Below are 18,747 nucleotides of genomic sequence, written 5' to 3'. Positions count from 1 at the left end.
CTGGTGCTTTGATGTATGGCACAGCATCATAGTGCTCAACCTGGTTATCAATCTTCTTAAGATTTCCACAGAGATATCAAGCTCTGAAAGAAAAACCTCTAACTGCAACAATACTTATCCCAATAGCAAGTAGTCCTACAGCTGCTTCTCACTGACTGTGGCATTAGTTCCCCGGTATCAGCAAGCCACGCAACAATTTTAAAAGCTGGTTTAAAATTAAAGCATGGAACTGAAGCAATGTTAAATGAAAGAGGGAAGTGCTTTAAAGAAACTAGTGAAAACCACATTCTCAACCTAAAAAATGGCATTTGACTTTGTGCTTTTAAGAAAGTGTCAGCCAGGCTGGCTTTACTGCGATTAACGCTGTTATGCAGGGACAAAGTAGCATCACAATTTCCTAAATAGAATAAGATTAGTATTTGTTCTCTGCAATAGAGACTTTCTTCCCTATTCATGCTTCCCAATCAAAGAAACAGTAAATAACAAACCCACATAATGCTTGATCTACAAAGCCATTACAAGACACCTGCTCTAACAACTATAATGATTCAGGGCACTCCAGTTAACACAAGTCAGCTCTCAAAACTATTCTCAAAGGCAGCACTTTTAGAACAGAATATCCAAATATCCAAAACAGTTTACCAGAAAAGATCAAAATGCTCTAGCCTAGTGATCCTCAGGTTTGACAATAAGACCAACACCTTCATCGTAACATTTTTTCTAAAGAATGAAAATGAATAAAAGTCTGGCAGTATGTCCAAAAGATACCACAGGAGCAAGCCAGATAACTGGCTTCCTTTTGCGTTACTTCCTCTTTTACAGTCCAGGTACAGTGCCTAAAGACAATTTTGAGGTAGGCAATTTAAAAGATTACGAGCTCAACACCAAAGCTTAAAAAGAAGCCCAGACAGATGGGGAAAAAAAAAAAAAAAACAAACAAAACTTTTCACATCGAGCATCCTCAAGATACAAAACTCTGGCCTGCCAGATTACACTTACAGTAGTTTGGCAAGCTGAATCTAGCTTGATCTCCTTACACTTACGCAAAAACAGTTCTTGTTCAGGCATGCTGCCATATTGCTTTGGATAACAAAGATAAGCAATTTTTGAAAGAGGAAATTTCTATTTTTTATTTGGTACTTGCCCAAATTCAATCAGTTGGCTGGTTTAGACTCAAGAATTAGCCTACAAAGGCATCAAGACAACATGGATCCACAGGCACACACCCACATACAGTATAAATAAGTGTTTTAAAATACCATAAACATACAGTTTTCAGATTATATCTATCATTTTAACACTGTCTTTATGTTTTTAGTAATTTTAATTAAAGAAATCCTGAAAGTAAAAAGGTAAGAAATGTTATGAGCCTACCCACCAGCCAGAGCAGGCAAAAATGTACCCCAAACGACTGTTTGGCTCCAATTCCCACATCAGAGTTAGAATCATTGAATGATTTAGGTTGGGAGGGACTTCAGGGGATCATGCGGCCAAACCCCCTGTTTAAAGCTGAGTCATAGAATATCTCAAGTTGGAAGGGACCCATAAGGATGATCAGGTCAACTGGTCCCATAACAGAACTTCCAAAAACACACTCATTGCCTTCTAGGAGCAGTCTTGCCTTCGCACTTAGCTTCCTGTACTTCACTGCTGTACTTCACTGCTCTCGTGTTTTTCCTTCCAGAGTGCCTGACTTCTGCTCCATGGAATTATTTCCCATTCAGGTTTCTTCTCACTGTATCTCAATTAAAAAAAAAAAAAAAAAAAAAAAAAAAAGCTCCTTCCTAGGTGTTTAGTCTGCTTCCTTTCATCAGAAGGCAGGAAGACATTATGGCATTTCCAGTCAAGCATATAATTAGCAAATACATGATCTCCAGCTACATGTATGAATTTAAAGCATTCAGGGGATGTTGGAGGCAGACTGATAGGCAAGCATGTGTCCCAATGCCCTGCACCCTGCTATACTTGCCTATTTGAAACAGGCACGTTTACAGGTATAATACCTGTTCTCATGCCAACATTCTCTTCTCTACTTTTTTCATGCCTTGAAGCTAATATACATCGCAAGAGCCTCAGAGTAGTAACTTGTCATGGGGTACCTAAAGGGCAGAGGACAGCATGTCATTTAGAGGCACTTGAGCCCTGTAGGCTTCGGCTCCCCTGATCTCATGCTACATCATTTAGGCTTGCCATGCAAACAAAATACAGTATTTGTGCCACGTAATAGGAGAATTTGGGGTTGTAAGGGGAAGTATATGGGTAGGTAACAAGTTCAATAGAGTTAGATATTTAGATTTATGCCCATGAGACGAGGTGTGTTGCATAAAGGATGCTGAGAAAGGCTGACATGGAGATTTATTAGCAAGATCTGCAGCTGACGGCATACATTGACTGTAAATGTGAAAGTTACTTCTGACAAAAAATAAAATCAAAAGTGGTGCAAGAGAACAAGAAAAAGAAAAAGGAAAACACTCAGTGGCTGGCTGGGAAGAGCAGTGACAGCTTCCAGGCAACCTCTTCCTTAGGGGTAGGGAGGTGTCTCTCCACTGCAAGCAGGGAAAGTGAAGATAATGATGGCAATGAATATTTTGCCATGCTTTTTTCCCAGCACTATACTTTTATCATCAGACTCAGTCAAATGCCGTATTCTTGTTGTTTCCCCTCACTATGTTTATGACTATTTGTGCTGACTAGAGTATGTTAATCAGGTGCAAATGAAGCATATTCGCTGGTTGTTCAGCTTCTGTGCACGTCTATAATTGCTTAATATTTACCAAGTAATTAAATGTCTTATCTACTTTGCTGGGCGCTATGTTTGGTTTTCTGGGATATAAACTCAAATCTACACAACAAGAGGCAAGGAAAACTGAGGGGGGATTCTCACATTGGTTCTAGTTGCTTCCCATGAGAACCTGCCATAACAACGCTATCAAGATTTCCAGGTGCAAGGCCACAAGAGCAACAATCTGAGAATAACAGCATGAGAACAAGATGTGAAAAATACTGCCACAGAGACCGTGGAAAACACTGCGTCAACAGCTTCAGGGAAGTTACAGAGCTGCAACAGCAGGGTATTAGCATTACTAACGCTAAGGCACTATGGTTGCTAAGGCACTGTGCAACACGGATATGTCTGAATTTTTGTTCATACTTTGAAAAGGAGCTGTGATGCCCCCAAAAACACAACTGGGGTGTAGATCACACCTCTTCCTTCTTTCCTTACCTCACCTGGAGACGAACAACGCTGGAAAGAATGGACTTTTTTTTTTTAAAAGTCATGTCTGATCTATGTTATTATGTTTTGCAAAGCTAAATTATTTAGACTCTGCTGGCTAATTTCACTTATATTCATGGAAGATCTGTCAGAACACAAAACATCAGTGTTCAGTATGTGTAACCCAAACACACATGTGTTATACCAGTGCTTGAGAATTAAAACCTGGTCTAGGCCCCTCTCTCCTATAGAAAAATGACATTTTTTGAAAGGCAGACAGTGCACATAACCAAAATCATATCAGATTTTCTTATATAATTATTTCAATAATATTTAATTTGGTTACTTCTAGAGTACCACTGGAATTTTACAAACCAAAAAAGAAAGAACAGAGATCCAAACACGAACAATGACCTACCTGTAAAGACCCAGATGCAAAAATAAGACTTGTGTTAAATCACATAAATTTATGTATTTGAAGCACATCCTTATGAGCAAATATAAAGACAAAAAATATTTTTATCATTATAAATCTCACCTTTGAGAAAAGATTTTTTGAACTGATGCTGTAGCCTTTAAGGCTCTCATGCAATTTCTGCAGATGCTGCACAACTGTTCTTTGTTGCTCATCATTCCTCAGCTCTTCTTGTTTAATCAGAAAGTCATAATGTTCTAAAGGTCCATTGCAAACCAATAAGGCTCTGGCGTTAGCATCTGTAGGAGTACCAGGGGCTGTCTTCTCATCTGCCTGAGCTGCGTATGCTGCAAAATGAAAAGTATATTAATAATAGAGAAGTTTTGAAAAGCATCCTCTTATATTCATAAACAACACACATTCTTAACACTTTATACAAAGATGTACATCCATTACTTACCTATACAACCACTAGAGTATGTTACCCCTTCATTTTTCACTAAATCAACTTCTAACTTCAGTAGTAAACACATCTAGTAATATGTTTTAACATTTATTTTTATTATTAACAAGCACAGACACTAGAAAGCCCAGCTGGAGAGTGGTAAGATTTGGATGAGCTGTTGCAAGGGAAGTTTTGACCTTTTTGTTTGCAAACTGGGGCAAAACCATTTAAAAAAAACAACACCAAAGTGCATTTCTCTGAATAGATTAATCCTTTAGAGAGAGGTGGGCTAAACTAGACAGAAAGAATTTAAAAGCCAGCAAACGGGAGACCAAAACAGGAGTTCTGTAACCAAGGTGAAAGAGTCAAAGGCCACACTAAAAAAGGCAATAGCTGTGAAACACTGCAATGCCACAGCCTGCTCTGCTGGCATTATCTTCTGCCTAGAAGAGACAGGGCCATGCCCAAGCAGGAATTCTGGTTTGGGGGGGGGGGGGGGGGGGGGTCAGAATTGCTAAACATAGAATGGGATGTAACTAGGAAAGGGAAGAACATACAGGATTACAAAGAAGGGTCGCTAAATCAGTAAGATCAGTAACTTAACAACGGAATACACCGAAAAGGTGTTTAATATCTTCTTTGCTTCCACTGTCATTTAAAAGGTTAAGTATAATCATGAGTAACACAATTTGTAGCAATGATAAAAGAAATAGATTTGAGTAGGAAAAACATGTATCATAGACTACATAGTTAGATATTTTGAACATTGTGAGATCTAAGGAAATTCATCCCTAAATGCTTTAGGTAAGTTTCCTAAGCAACACAATGGCCTCTAACAGCCTTCTTTGAGGCCTCACTGAAGGCAGGTGAGGTTCCAAAATACTAGGAAAATGAAAAAATTTTTGTCTTTAAAAAGGAGAGAAAGGCAAATCCTGAAATTCATAGGTCAGTCAAACCAACTTCAAAACACTCAAAAATACTGGAACAAGTACAAGCAGGTTGTTTGTTTGTTGGGTGTTTTCTTTTTAAATAAAGCACTTAACAAGATAACAACATAACAAATAAAAGGCAACACCAGCTCCTCAGGAACAGCACGAGATCAACAAGTTTTCCTCTCTGATCAGGTAACATGCTTAGTAGGTAGAGGAAAAACATCTTAATTGCAGTAACACTTTTGTCATTGGGTCACACAGCATTCTCATATATAAAGTAGGAAAGTAAGTAGAAAAGTAAGTTGCAAATGAAATTACTTTTGAGCAGGTACAAAAACAGCTAGAAAAACTACATGTAATGAATAATTACTACAGTTAAACTAGGTGCATATTTGCAGGAGAATTTCAGAGAAGGCTCAGAATCTCAGCTTGGTGCAATCCAGAATTTCCAATCATGACCTGTATATGACAAAATAAAGCACATGGACTGGGAACAGAGATAACAGCAAGTCAGGAGGGGACTGCAAACATCCTGGAAGGCAAGGCAATTCTGGCAAACTGGACAAAGAATGTAATACAAATAGGATGCAATTCAACAGGGACAAAGTACGGTGCTTAGGGGAAATAAATAACTGAAGAGATGGGGAATAACCAGCTAAAGAGCAGCTCAGCAGAAAAGGATCCAGAGGCTACACTGGATCACAAACTGACAGTGAGACACCGTCATAATGCTATTAGAGGAAAAAATAAAATAAAATTAAAAAACGCAAGTACTCCGATGTATATATATGAGGGGCAATATAAGCACACATGAAAAAAACCTGTTCTATTCAGTACTGATATAGCCTGCCCTGGAACGCACTTTACAATTTTCACATCGTATTTCATGAGAGGTGTCAACTAAATGGGAGAGTAGACAATGATTTAAAGGACTATTTGTTAAACCATGGGTCACAACCCACAGAGAAGTTGCAAGAGGCACAAGAAGAGTTTTAAATTGTTATAAGAAACATAAAATGAATATAGTTATAAAAGAGAAAGATAAAACTGAACAATTAGATCAAATTATATTTATTGCAAGTAACACCTTAGCTTCTCCAAAGCAAGACAGTCACTGTTTACATCTGCAGCCAATAATTACACCAAATTCTCCTGTCCTGAAGGAACTGAGTTACTGCTATGAATTAAAAGTAATTAGCTCATCCCTAGCTAAAGAGATCACATAGAGAGAGTTGAGTTCAAAGTCTGTTACTGCCAAAATAACAGCAAGTAAAACCTTCAGAGAAGACTAAAGAAAAGCACATAGCGATCTCCAGATACACACAGGGTACCGAGAAAAGGAAATAAAGTGTATTTATACAGTTACCTTAGTAACTGTAATTAAGGCAGTGAAATCGATTAATAGTCTAGAAGTTGTAAAGCTTTCATTGATGGGGAGTGAATTTTAAAAATGAGTTTGAGAAAAATCTGTCAGCAATACCTGATCCGACTCCAAAGGGAAGGGGAAAAGGCATAGATGATCTCTCAAAGTTTTTTCACCTTGTTTTCACTCCCACATAAAGTCAACCTCAGTCCTGTGATCTGTACCTCTAAACTATCTGTGCCTTCGCAACACATAGAGCTTGATGGCTCTGAGAGCTCCAACGTGAGGGACAGCCAGTGCACCATTATACCTATAAAGCCACCAGTTCCTACTGCTTACCATAAGATTGGAGAAAAAAAATAAAAGCTGATTTAGGGATAAGAAGGGGTTTGTGGCTCATGACCTTCCTGGCCATGGACAAAGCACACCAGTAGGACTGCTCAGAAGCGTGCTTTTTGTCTCAGATTACATGTACTTACACCTAACCATCCCGGGAGTGGAAGAAAATTCTTCATCATTAACAGATGACAGAGATGGAGAGTATGTGCAACTGATGACAGAGGGTGTCATGGGACAAATTACTCGCTGTTCTCCTAAAATAATATTGAATGCTGGGATTTAAATATGATGGGGGTACACTATAATAAACTACCAGGAGACATGCAGTAACCGGTAAGTGATAAACTCAAACTTGTAGCTGCAAAATAAAGGCATATGCTCTTAAAACATGTGTAGGCGTTAGAGAGGCAAGTCAACAGAAGACAGCTATTCAACTGATAAACTATCCTAAGAAAGAAAAAAATGTGGATCTTCCATTCTAACCTGCATTTTGTGGGATAGATTGCAAAATCATTCACACAACTCTGATTCTATAGCAATCTATTCCCGAACCGACAAAGAAAAGGAAACTTTAGAAATTTTAATACATAGCAGAGGAATAATATGCAACCAACTTCCATAGTTTTACATCAAGGAAACTACTGTTAGAATAGGAATCACCTATGATTCAGCACATTAATCGTAGTCCTACAGCCTTCTCCTCCGTATTGCAAAAGATGGATTTATCTCATTTATCTCTTCCCATTTCATTATCTAATCTTTGTATTACATAAACTGTTACGCAATTGTTATTAGCTCCCTTCTGAAATCTTTAAGCGTCACACACAGAAAAAGCATCCTCTATCTCTATGTAGTGTTCTAGATGCAACTATAGAAAAGCGCGGTGTCAATTCATTATTCACCTAGTTTTACATAAAACAATGTAAAACTACAGACATGCGTTTATTCATAACCTATCTTTCCCACCTCCATGGTACAGGACAGTGTTGGATATTACCACATTTAGCCTGACATTCACTGCTTCTTTAAGAGTTGCCATCAGGTTGCAACTTTTTATTAAATTCCTGTTCCTAAAACATAAATATTTAAGTGTAATCTCACTTTATTTCAAGCCATAAAATTAGCTGCTTGCATTTGCCTTTCTGCTCGACTATCCAAGGATCACAGACTAAGTTGCAGTGAAGACGTACTGTGATGCACACAAAAAAGTCCTGCCTTGGAGAAATCCAAGGGGAAAAACTCACCAAAGCCAAAAACACTTATTAATGTATAAATGCCTAATGAAAATGCCAATCTGAAGTTATAAAAATTTCCTTTAAAGTGTGGAACTTAAGACACTTTCAGTAAACTGGCATTAATTTCCCACTGCAAAGACAAGTGCCTACCTAGAAATATAAAAAGAAAAAGTGTTCTTAACTCCAGGGACCTTCTGCTCTGGAAAAGAGGAGCAAATTGAAAAACTAGTCAGTATGTTGTTGAGTTTTCCTACTGCCACTTAGAAACGATGTCTGAGATGACACAGGAAAAAGGCATGCAAGTTTCAATGACACCGCTTATGAAAGCAACAGTCACAGCTGAGGCAGGCACTAGAGTTATTTATGTAAGAAGACAACCTGAAATGGAAGCTAGGTTGTGGCATATCAAAAGCTGATCTTGACAGCAGCCAGGAGGTTGAGAGCACAGAATGGTAACCGAGGTAAACACTACTCACCCTGGTAACCCTTGTTTTTTTTCCCCAGTAGCTGGATTTCATTATGTAAGGTTTTGAACTGTGATGTCTAAAATCTGTCAGAAGATAATTCCCATGACAAAAATCCTAGCAGGTCCTTGTCTCCCCCATATTTCAGGGCTTAGGAAAAGCACCTGGGCTTCACTGACACGAATTTCATCTTTGCTATCTTTCCATGACTGCAGAAACTGACAACTTTGAATTTATTGATCTGTGAGTTTTCAAGTAATGCAAACAGATTTCATGTGAATTTAAGATGATTATTCACTTCTGGGAGAGAAAAAGTATTGTACTTCCACAGATGAATTAAAATTTGGTCTGCAAGATCTCTTATTGACATTGAACTAAACATCTTTTAAACACATGATTAGAATTGTAGATGTTTAATGAGATGAAATATAAATAAAAAAGAAAAACCATGACAGATAGATAATATCCAGCTAAAGAAGCAAAGATCAAACAAGCGGAACTGAACTCCTTTTATTGCAGAAGGAGTCATGCTTCAGATTACAATATTCACCTCACTAGAGGGTCGCTCACAGTACACGTGAAAATGTGTATTATTAACTCCAGAAACAAAGTTGAAACAAGCACTTCAGGGGACTGATGATGGGGGAAAAAAAAAAAAAAAATCACCTTTAATCCTTATGCTGTATGTATGCTTCAAACCACTCACTCCATCATGGGAATGATCAGAAATAGTTTTCATTCATGGAGATTAAGGCTGGAAGACAACATTGACCCTTCTAAGTATAAGGGAAGTTAAATTTATCTAATTACCCTTGAACTACACTCAAGAATTCTGTTTGATTACAGCATATTTTGAAGAAAATATGTTCTGAAGACATAAGACATAGAGAATTAACGATTTCCTATGACACTTTGATGTAATGGTTAATTACTGTTTGTCTTAAAGATAAAAAATATTTCCACCTAATAGTTGTTCAAGAACTGCATCTAAATCAAACTCGAGGAGGTTACAACTGCACCGAAGTTAACAACCCCAAAATCACCCAGCTGGCACCTTTGCTGACAGTCACAATCAAGAAGCTGGAACAGCTTCTGCTAAATCAGTGTTAAGGCACTGTACAGGAATCACATCTGTTTCATCACTGCTCTGCAGACAGAATTCTGACTTGAGAGCTTTTCATAAACCCTGGAATTTGGGGGGGGGCCGGGAAGGTAACAGAAAGCAACTTTTAAAAACTGTCCTGTTTTCAACAAGCCAACCTGAAGTTCAGAATATGGGATTTGGGTCACAATGAAGCTAAACTGCTTCAAACCCCCAAACCCTTAATGCAAAGCTGCTAAAATTGCCTATGAAACACAGCTGCCACGACAGAAGAAGAGGACTTTGAAGTTAGACGGCACTTTTATCAACAGGCAGATGGTGGTATCAGAGACCTCACTAAACTCATAATTAAGCTGATAACAGAACTGCTACAAAAACTTTCCTTCTTGGATGATACTACAGTGATGGAGAAGGGCAACGATACAGTCTTGTAGCTCCAAAGGTTATTTTCCTGCAGGAGAACGGGAGTGAAGGTAGCAAAAGATGAGAAAAGACAATTTTTTTGCATCCTAGTACCTGTAGATAATAATAATATTCTCTTGTCTCATCTTTATTAAATATATGAGCAAGTTTTGCAGAATCAGTTTCAAATAGGTAGACTGCCCCATGGCGTACAAGGATTTGGACGAGTTGAGCATATCCATTGAAGTTAAGCACATGCATAAACCTGCAGAAGAACAAAGACTTGGCATGTAAGCTTCTCAGGAAGGAGATCATGTGTTGGTTATAAAGCAGAAAATACATTTATAGTCCTATAATAACACCAAACAATTGGTCCTTTCAAAATATTTTACAATGCTTAATGAGAAAAATGGGAGAGAAGGCCACCTGAAAAAATTATTTACTTTCCAATGCTTAATAGAATGCTTAGAAAAGCAAAGTCTGACCAACCATACAGGGAGGGGCTAAGTTATCCGCACAAATTGAAAATGTTAGGCCAATATCATGTAAAAACAAATGAAAAAAAAATACATCTGCTGAAATGAGCAGTTCAAATCAGACGAGGCAGGTTGCAGGTAAGATACAAGAACAAGGACTGTCCTCCCATCTTTGTCTCATTATATGACCTTAAATGAAGCACTGAACCCGTATTTAGCCTTCTTGCAGTCCATTCATTTGGGCAGTGTATGAAACAGTATCTAAGCTTCTAGAAATATGAGTTGGAACTAGAATTCTGCTTTTTGCATACATGCCTGTGACATTATTCTGAAATTAGATTACTTGTACTATTTCCATGCACACCCCATTTAATCTGACCTACAGATGAAAGCAGAAAAAGACAGAAAAGTTTACAGTGAAATAGCAACATTACACAAATACTACTTGTGAAGTCTTTTAATTAAGGAAAAGGTATAAAAGTGTGGAAAGCAAATCACAGAAACAAATAAAAGGACTATAAACCAGTGATCATAAAAACAAGATTATAAATCAATTCAATGATAGCTGCCCACCTCTGCAGATGCCCTCAATCAACAAATTTAAGGGACTACCTTCCCTTTTAACATGCAAGCTGAAGAACCAGGGCTAAAGCCACTGGATTTGCTCTGATAACTTTTTTAAAATGGTAATATGTTGGCAATAAAAAACAATCTAGACAAATGTAAAGTGCTGGACCAGTATCAAATAAAAAAAAATCCTCTATAACTATAGTACTAACTATAGTGCTTATTTAATCAGCAAATCTATTTCAAATCTATTTTCCTGAGGATGTATAAATATTGTACAGTCACAATACGATGTGTGTACATGAACATTTACCAACCCTCCCAGGCCTGCTGACTGACTTCCAGACCTCTGGCACCCACCCGTACTTAACTGAATTCCTACACTTTTGTCAGACTGGTAGAGGACGAATGCTTCTAACCTAAGCCTCAAGTTAACAAAACCTAGTTCCCCATAAACTTGTGTATTACACTGACTTTTTAAGAAAGGCTGCCAGACAGAGCTCAGCTCTACACATCGGAGGATCCTTAAGGGGAAAAGAGTCCCCGAGACAGCCTGAAGCACAGCGAGAGCTTTGGCAGGCACAAGCGCGCTCGCCGCCCGCCAAGCTCCCGCAGCGCGCTGAAGCCCTATTTACTAGAGGAAAACGGCGTCGTTAACTCGGGAAGTGGCGGGGCCGTTCACAGATCCCCCGCCGCTCCAGGGGGCTGGGGTCGACTCCCGGAGCCAGCCCCCAGCCGCGCCACCCGGGGACGCGGGGCCCCTCGGGGGCTAGGTCGGCAGACAGGCCGCCCCGGCCTGCCCAGGCCGGGGAACGTGAGGACACGGACAGGGCATGCCAGCGCGGTGGGGCCGGTGCGCGTCCCGGCGCCTGCCGCCTGCCCGGCACCGGCAAGCCCCCTCCCCTCGGCCCGGCCTCCCCTCCACCGGAGGGGAGACCCGCGGCGCGGCGGGGAGGGACGCAGCGGCTCCCGCGACCGCTCCACGGTGCCCTCCCTGCGCGGTGCCCCAGCAGCCTTTCGCTCGCCCTCCCTTCGCCCGGCTGCGGGCACGGCAGGGCAGGGCCGGCAAGCCCCCTCCGGCGGCGGTACTGACCTCTCCGCAGGGCGGCGGCCCGCGCCGGTAGCAGGCGGGCGGCTCGCCGCGCCGAAGCCCGCAGCAGGCAGCGCGCAGTAACCAAGGGCGACACGGGCGCCGCCATCTTCCCGGCCCGGCCTCTGCGGCGGGGGCGCGCGGCGCGCTGGGAAATGGAGTCCCGCCGCCCCTGGGGCAACGGCCGCGCTCGCCGGAGGAACCGCGCCTCGGTCGGTGCTAGGCGAGTCGTTCCAGCGGGGCTCCCCGGTTCCTCTCCCTCCCCTTGCCCCCCAAACCGAGCCGCAGGCTGTGAGGCAGCCCCTGGGGAGCCGGGCGGCCAGCAGAGGAGGCAGAGCCGGCCGCGCACGCCCCAGGGCCGCGCTCCCTGCGCAGCCGTTGCGGCCACTCGGCACAAATCGCACTTTACAGACCCACCAAGTGCCACACTGGTGCCATTTATAGTACCTTACTGCTGTATCCACGCACTCACATTTTCTAAATAACTTGCTTGTCGCCTATAATTTGTATCGTGCTGCACCAGGGCTCTACCCGACGCAGCAGCTTTCAGGCCAGCTTGACTGTCACTGAGGAGTTTCGGCAACTGAATTTGCATTTGTTGATGATTTCTAGCTTGTGCTGTTTATCTTTAAAAGCACGGACCATAAAATATTAAGGACAAATATTTGTAAAATATTAAGGACAAATATTCCTGGCCAGAGTTACAGCCTATCTGCACATTAGCAGCACAACCACTTCTATGCCTATGAACATATATTTAAACCGCAACAGCAAGATACCTTAACGTAAAAGCAGATTTCCCTGAAGATAATGCAAAACCTAGAGGCTGATTCAGCCCCGTACAGCCGGTGTGAGCTTAGCACACAGTAAGCCTTGTCCTTGGCAGTACCAGTTCAGATACCCACACAGGGCTCCTGAGAGCTCCGGGGGAGAACGCTGACCACCTGCCTTGTTTGGTAGGTACCCGACTGTCTTATCCAACCGCCTCCATTGTGACTACAAAGCTCTTTTGACAGAAAGGCACAAAGCAAAAAGCCTACGCTCCAAGGGAAAGGCACTGGCACTCAGGAATCGCTAACCGTAACACTCCCCTGTTCGCTGGCTGGCCCTCCATTCCCATCAGAAATGCACGCAAAGGTCAGGATGGGGCTTCAGAAGATGTTGCCTACGGCGTGCATTGTGCAAGAAATAGATAAGAAAATGTCTGCTCATGGTAAAGGTGCAAAGGAAATGCTTTAACTGACATTTGGGTTTGCAACATCATAATTTCTATATCTTATTCTAGAGTTAAATTTCTGTTCAACATGAGAAAGTGAACAAGTCATTTTCACAGACTATTATTCAACTTTCTTTTCTTATAAGGAGTATAGTAAAATGTTGCATCAGGGCACTATAGAACTGCTTGCAAACAAAAGTTAATTATATCCTAAATAGTATTGCTAATTTTTAAAATAATGGTTCTGATATTGAAAATATTAACAGTGATTAAAGTTATGTTCTAACATGTTCAGCTGTTTTAAAATATGTGGTTGCTCCAGACACATCTTCAGTGCTATATACCTAATTAAGTAGTGAACTAACGTGCCAATTTATCACATCTTAAAAGAGCTGTTTTCAGTGCATTTTCTTTCATCTTTCCTTTATTGAGCATTTATTGGTTTTGACTCATCGTAGCATGTTACAGCTATCAACACCTGTGCCCATTTAGGAATGAATTCCAGTACAAATCATAGTGAATTGAATAGACATCTCAAAGATGCATCACAATTGTTGCAATATTTTTAGAAACTCAAACAAGGAAACAAACAACTTCAGTAAAAGTGATTTAAATAACAAATAACTTATCTTTATAAACAGCTTATCTCCTTGAGAACAAAGAATAAACAAGGCAACAAGAGCTGGTTTTTCTTCCATTATTAACTCAGATCACAATACGAATGGGTGAAATGTCAAGAATAATTGGAGAAAATGACAGCATAATCTTCAGCAAAAACATCTGATTTATTTAAATTGTCACTGTTTTTTTCTTAACCTTGTTATCCAAGGCAGCATAGAAAAACTTCCTATTTGGGTCTTTCTGATATCTTCTACCTAAGTGAATAAACCCTCTGCAATGCTACGAGCCTTCTATACACTGGCAAACTCTGAAATGCCACCATAAGCTGTATTGCACACCCCAGGAACTGAATCTGCATTGGCTGTAAGCACTTGGCAAAAACACGTTTTGGTGGTTTTGCCTAAATGAACAGGACTTTCAAGTATACTTCTGTAGATTAGCATGGATAATGTTGCGTAACAGAGATCCATTCTGTGCTATGTTCACATACTCCATTCCCTGTACCTGCCCCTTTGCTCACCTCCAAAAATGTGACATTTCAAACTGACACTTGTTCAACCCAGCTGCATTATTAGCCTGCCAGCCAGCCAAAAGTATAGGTGGTTTTTAACAGGAATAAAAATCAGGGCTATAATAAAACCCCTCCAGAGGCCCCCTCTGGCCTCCAGTGGTATAAACTGCACTCCTTTGAGAAATCCTGATGTGCTGAATCCTATGGGGATGTATGTGTCCAAGGGTCGCTGGGTGTCTGCCAGACCCACTCTAAGTTTCTGCAGAAGGAGGGCAGGGTCTACCTGCCTGCAAGGCTCCAAGATATTCCCACCATGGGAAACATCTTTGGCTCCCAAACATAAATGTACTTTTGATCTAGGACTGACCATTCAGCCTACTGAATGGTAAAAATTGATTTTGTGGCTAATTTTCATCAACACGGCTTCCATCAAAAGCCATTTGCCTGGAATTATGTCAAAACACTCCGGGGAAAACTTGATATTAACCTCATCTATTTCGAGACAATCAAATATGCTATTAATAGTCTACGTCGCTTTTAAAGCCTCAGATTAATAAAGCTGCAGAAATGTTCCCGAACTTATGGACTTACAGCCATTTTCACTATCTGTTTACTGCTTGCATTTCAGTCAGCTCAAACAGCTCAATGTGCTAGAAATCCATTGCACAGTTTTCCAGTTACATGGACACTACTCAGCTTCTCTCAGAACAAGGAGTTCACAGTAGAAACGAATGCTGTGAGGTAGTGGATGACATTTTAAACATTAAGGAATCTAGAAGTGTATATGAGAATCATCCCTGTTGAAAGGGATAATATTGTGTAAAAAGGGAGAAGAGGAATTGAAGTCAATAGTTAAATCTAAATCTATATATATAAAAATATGTGGATATTACAAATTATATTTATACACTTAATATTTTTATCTGGATTATAAATATACAATGCAGACATCCAAACACCGTGCTTCAAAGCACTGGCAGCTAATGTAGGAATCAGGAAGTCATTTTTCCACATAAAGCTTTGCACAATTCAATGCCTTGTGGGTTTTGCCATATCCTGAGTCAGCATTCCCCACAAGTTTTGACAAAATATCCCTGTGTTGACTAAAATGTGTTAACCTGGACACTTGTCAGAAGGCTGGAGAATCCAAACTAGATAATGGAGAGATTTGGTTTCCTTTGCAGTTAGATGTGCCTTTTTCTTTTACAAACAAAGAAACAAACAAAAAACTACTTGAGAGGTATTACTACACCAAATTTAAGAATTAATCATCCATTAATACCTGCTTCTGTGGGTTTATGCTATGAGACTCTGGTATTCATATTGCCACTTGAAGTTATGCCAGAAAATTTGTGTGTCATAGTTGAATAAATAATGTATAGTAACAAATCCATCAGTACCTAATCTCTTGTTTGTTACTCTAAACGCTTGGTTTCTTGTATCTAATCTTTGGACCTACAAACACAGCTGACCTCCCTCCCTCCAGATTTGAAATTTGGCCCAAAGTTCATGTTAGAAACAGAATTAAAACTTTCTTTTCTGAATTTATGCTCACCTTCATCCTGAAAGAAGAACCTTTCGAGCAAGCAGAAACAACTACAGATAGTGTAACTCTAGTCTCATGGATCGCAAAAAACATCCAAAACACAATTCAAAATAAACAAATGCATTTTCTGAGGGTTGGAAGGAAACAAGGAGGCTCACAGGACTCTGATTTTCCCTCACCTTCATTCCTTCTCTTTGCCTCATTAGCCAATGTGGCATGCATGCTTTCACGTGATGTAAGGGGGGGTAGTCATGAAGCAGGGCATCTTCCCCTTTGTCTCCCAGGTCAAAGGATTTGTATTTGACCTCAATGAAAAAGACAGAGATGGGAGACCTCACCAAATCACTGTAACCTCCTTACTTACCAATGCTATTGGCAAACGGGCACTAAAACATTCACTCTCTGTAGCTTGTCTCTGCGTGGCTCTCCACCACCAGTTAATCTCTGTTAGGAAAAGCAGACAGAACTGTGGTGCCAAGATGGTATGCCATGAGAAAAGCATTCAACTTAAGCCTCACTCTTAGTATTTACCCAGCATTATATTATATGAACAAATTATATTCTTGATTCATCGTAGGCTCACCAACTTCCCAAATGTACAGTATTAGGCACTTCTTTTGTTTTTTTGGAATAGATAAGGAAACCAGCCTTGGCCAGGAGGCAGACAATATATTATACTTAAGACAATACCAGTGCTCTGTCGTATTTTCACATTTGCAGTCAGATGTGGTAGCACAGGTTGTGTAACAAACAAAAGCTTATCCAGATGCGTGCATATGTAATCTCAGTAGAATTAATTAGTTTTTTCTTGCCTTGCTGCAAGACCAGTTTAATAACTAGTATAGTTCAGGTAAGGCTCCCTTTCACTCCCTCTTTGTAAAACTCTGTCAGCTTAATTTCTGTTTATAATTATAAAGTGAAGAGTTGGCAGCTATTAGCAGAAAGAAAGGAAGTAAGGAAGGTGCACTAGTAAGGGGGAGAAATAACACTGGAGGAGTGATGAGCAAGAAATTCACAGAAGTTACCAAGCAAACCACCTACAGCATACTGGTTATGTGGATGGACTATTTTTGTACCTTGGGTTCATCTCTGCTTTCTGATTAACTTTTTATTAACCTAGACAGCTGCTAACCAAACTTGCCCAATGTTAACTTTGAGTCTCTTGGATGTGATCTGTGAGCAGCCTGCCATTTTGCCTACTGCCTAGACACAGATTTTTAGAAAAAATATAACTAGTTTCCCTACAATCTCATTCTACCTGGATAGTAATGGAGCGTCATCAGAACTCTTTTATAAAGCAGGACGGAAAATGATATATGCATTTAATCATTGGAGGGGTACTGTTAACAGATATAAAAAAAAAATCTGGAAGACCTCTAAGATGATAGAGTCATGTAGAAATATTAGCCATGGGTTAATATAATTTCTATTCACTTATGTCCTAGGTGCATCAAGAAGGTAAACATTCCACTTCTTCTGGCAACATTTCTTTCATCGTAACACACCATCTACTTGAATCAGGTACTGAAGAGTCAAAGACCTTATGTCTTGGAAGAGAAGAGTTCTGTCAGCTCCCCTTCTCCCTTTCTCTTACTCTCTTTTTTTCTCTCTCTCTTCAAGTTACTAAAATACCTTTTTTTAAAAATTATTCTGTAAACACAATTTTCCTTTCCTATCCTTTATGAATGAAATGTGAGCAAGCTCTTAATCTTTGTAAGCTATGAGGATATAAAATCTGGGCCAGTTGGTTATACTGCTATTAAATGCATATCATTTGTGAAAAGTCAAGAATTTTTAAAAGCTGTAATGCTTCTACAGACAACATTGCCACCTTGCTTGCAGCTTGGGTCAATAACCTGGACTTTGTTTTCAATGCAGAGCTTTTGGTAGGTGCCTCCTCTAGCCTATATTTGTACCTGGCTGATTCCTTTTGCCTAACACCTTGCATATACAGCATTTCCTATCCAGCCTTTTCATCCTGGCTCTCGCTGTTTTGTATCTCGATTACAGCGTTGCCTTTTTCCCTGATCTTGATACATAGTTTTGTTGATGTCCATTGACAATGCCATTGCAAAAATAATTTCTTATTCTCTTACACTGAGACCTAGGTTATGTTTCTGGCTAATATACCAACCTAACCTACCTGGGGCTCCCCACCTGAAATGAAGAGCAATCCTTCCTTTCTGCACTCTTTAAGGGCCGCAGGTGAAAAGTTGCAGCCGGGAGTAATGCATTATTATTGTCATGTGTTGTTAAACCCTTCTTTGGTTTAAAAAAAATCGGTTAGATTGCTGCTGCGCTGACTGAATCGCATCGCCGTTGTCTGTCCATGCTCCTGATCCGTGCTACCGCATCGAGACCCCCGCCTCGGCCTCACCGAGGGCCAGGCCCAGCCAAGCCTCCCGGGGCCGCCCGCACCGCCTGGGGCCGCACCCCCCCCCGACCCCGCACAGGATCTCCTTCCCTGGACGAGAGGAGGGGACCCACTGCGGGCCCCAAGCGGGGGGAATCTGCGGGAAGACCCGGACCACCCCCCCCGCGCAGCCCCCGTGCCGCCGGCTGGAGCCGGGCCAAGCCCCGCAGCCTGCGCCCAGCGCGTCGCGCCGCCTGCCTGGCGGGCGGGCCCGAGAAACCAGCTCTCACAGCCGCCGCCCCGCACCTCCCGCGCACGCCGGGACGTGTAGTTCGGAAGGCGGGCGGCCGTGCCGGGCGTGGCGAGCGAGGCGGCCCTGAGGACTACAATGCCCAGCCTGCCTTGCGCGCGGGCGGCGGGCGCATCCGCTCGCGGCGGCGGCGGCGTGGGTGCGCG

General features: G+C 41.2%; 1 protein-coding gene across 2 annotated transcripts in view; it reads right to left on the bottom strand.

The window, feature by feature from the left end:
* AFG1L (AFG1 like ATPase) overlaps positions 1 to 12,184 on the bottom strand; it is a 69,206-nt gene extending 57,022 nt beyond the window's left edge. For both annotated transcript variants that reach the window (XM_075498497.1, XM_075498498.1), the window contains exons 1-2: positions 12,048 to 12,184; positions 3,753 to 3,976 (exon numbers count right to left, since the gene is read on the bottom strand). In XM_075498497.1, coding sequence (XP_075354612.1) covers positions 3,753 to 3,976; positions 12,048 to 12,153 — 330 coding nt within the window. In that variant the 5' untranslated portion in view covers positions 12,154 to 12,184. The remainder of the gene's footprint in view (positions 1 to 3,752; positions 3,977 to 12,047) is intronic.
* Between the last annotated feature and the right edge of the window lie 6,563 nt (positions 12,185 to 18,747).

The sequence above is a fragment of the Mycteria americana genome, chromosome 3, assembly GCF_035582795.1.
Source record: "Mycteria americana isolate JAX WOST 10 ecotype Jacksonville Zoo and Gardens chromosome 3, USCA_MyAme_1.0, whole genome shotgun sequence".
Lineage (NCBI taxonomy): Eukaryota > Metazoa > Chordata > Aves > Ciconiiformes > Ciconiidae > Mycteria > Mycteria americana.
The sequence above is the reverse complement of the archived record's forward strand: the minus strand, read 5'-3'. Positions and strand labels throughout refer to the sequence as shown.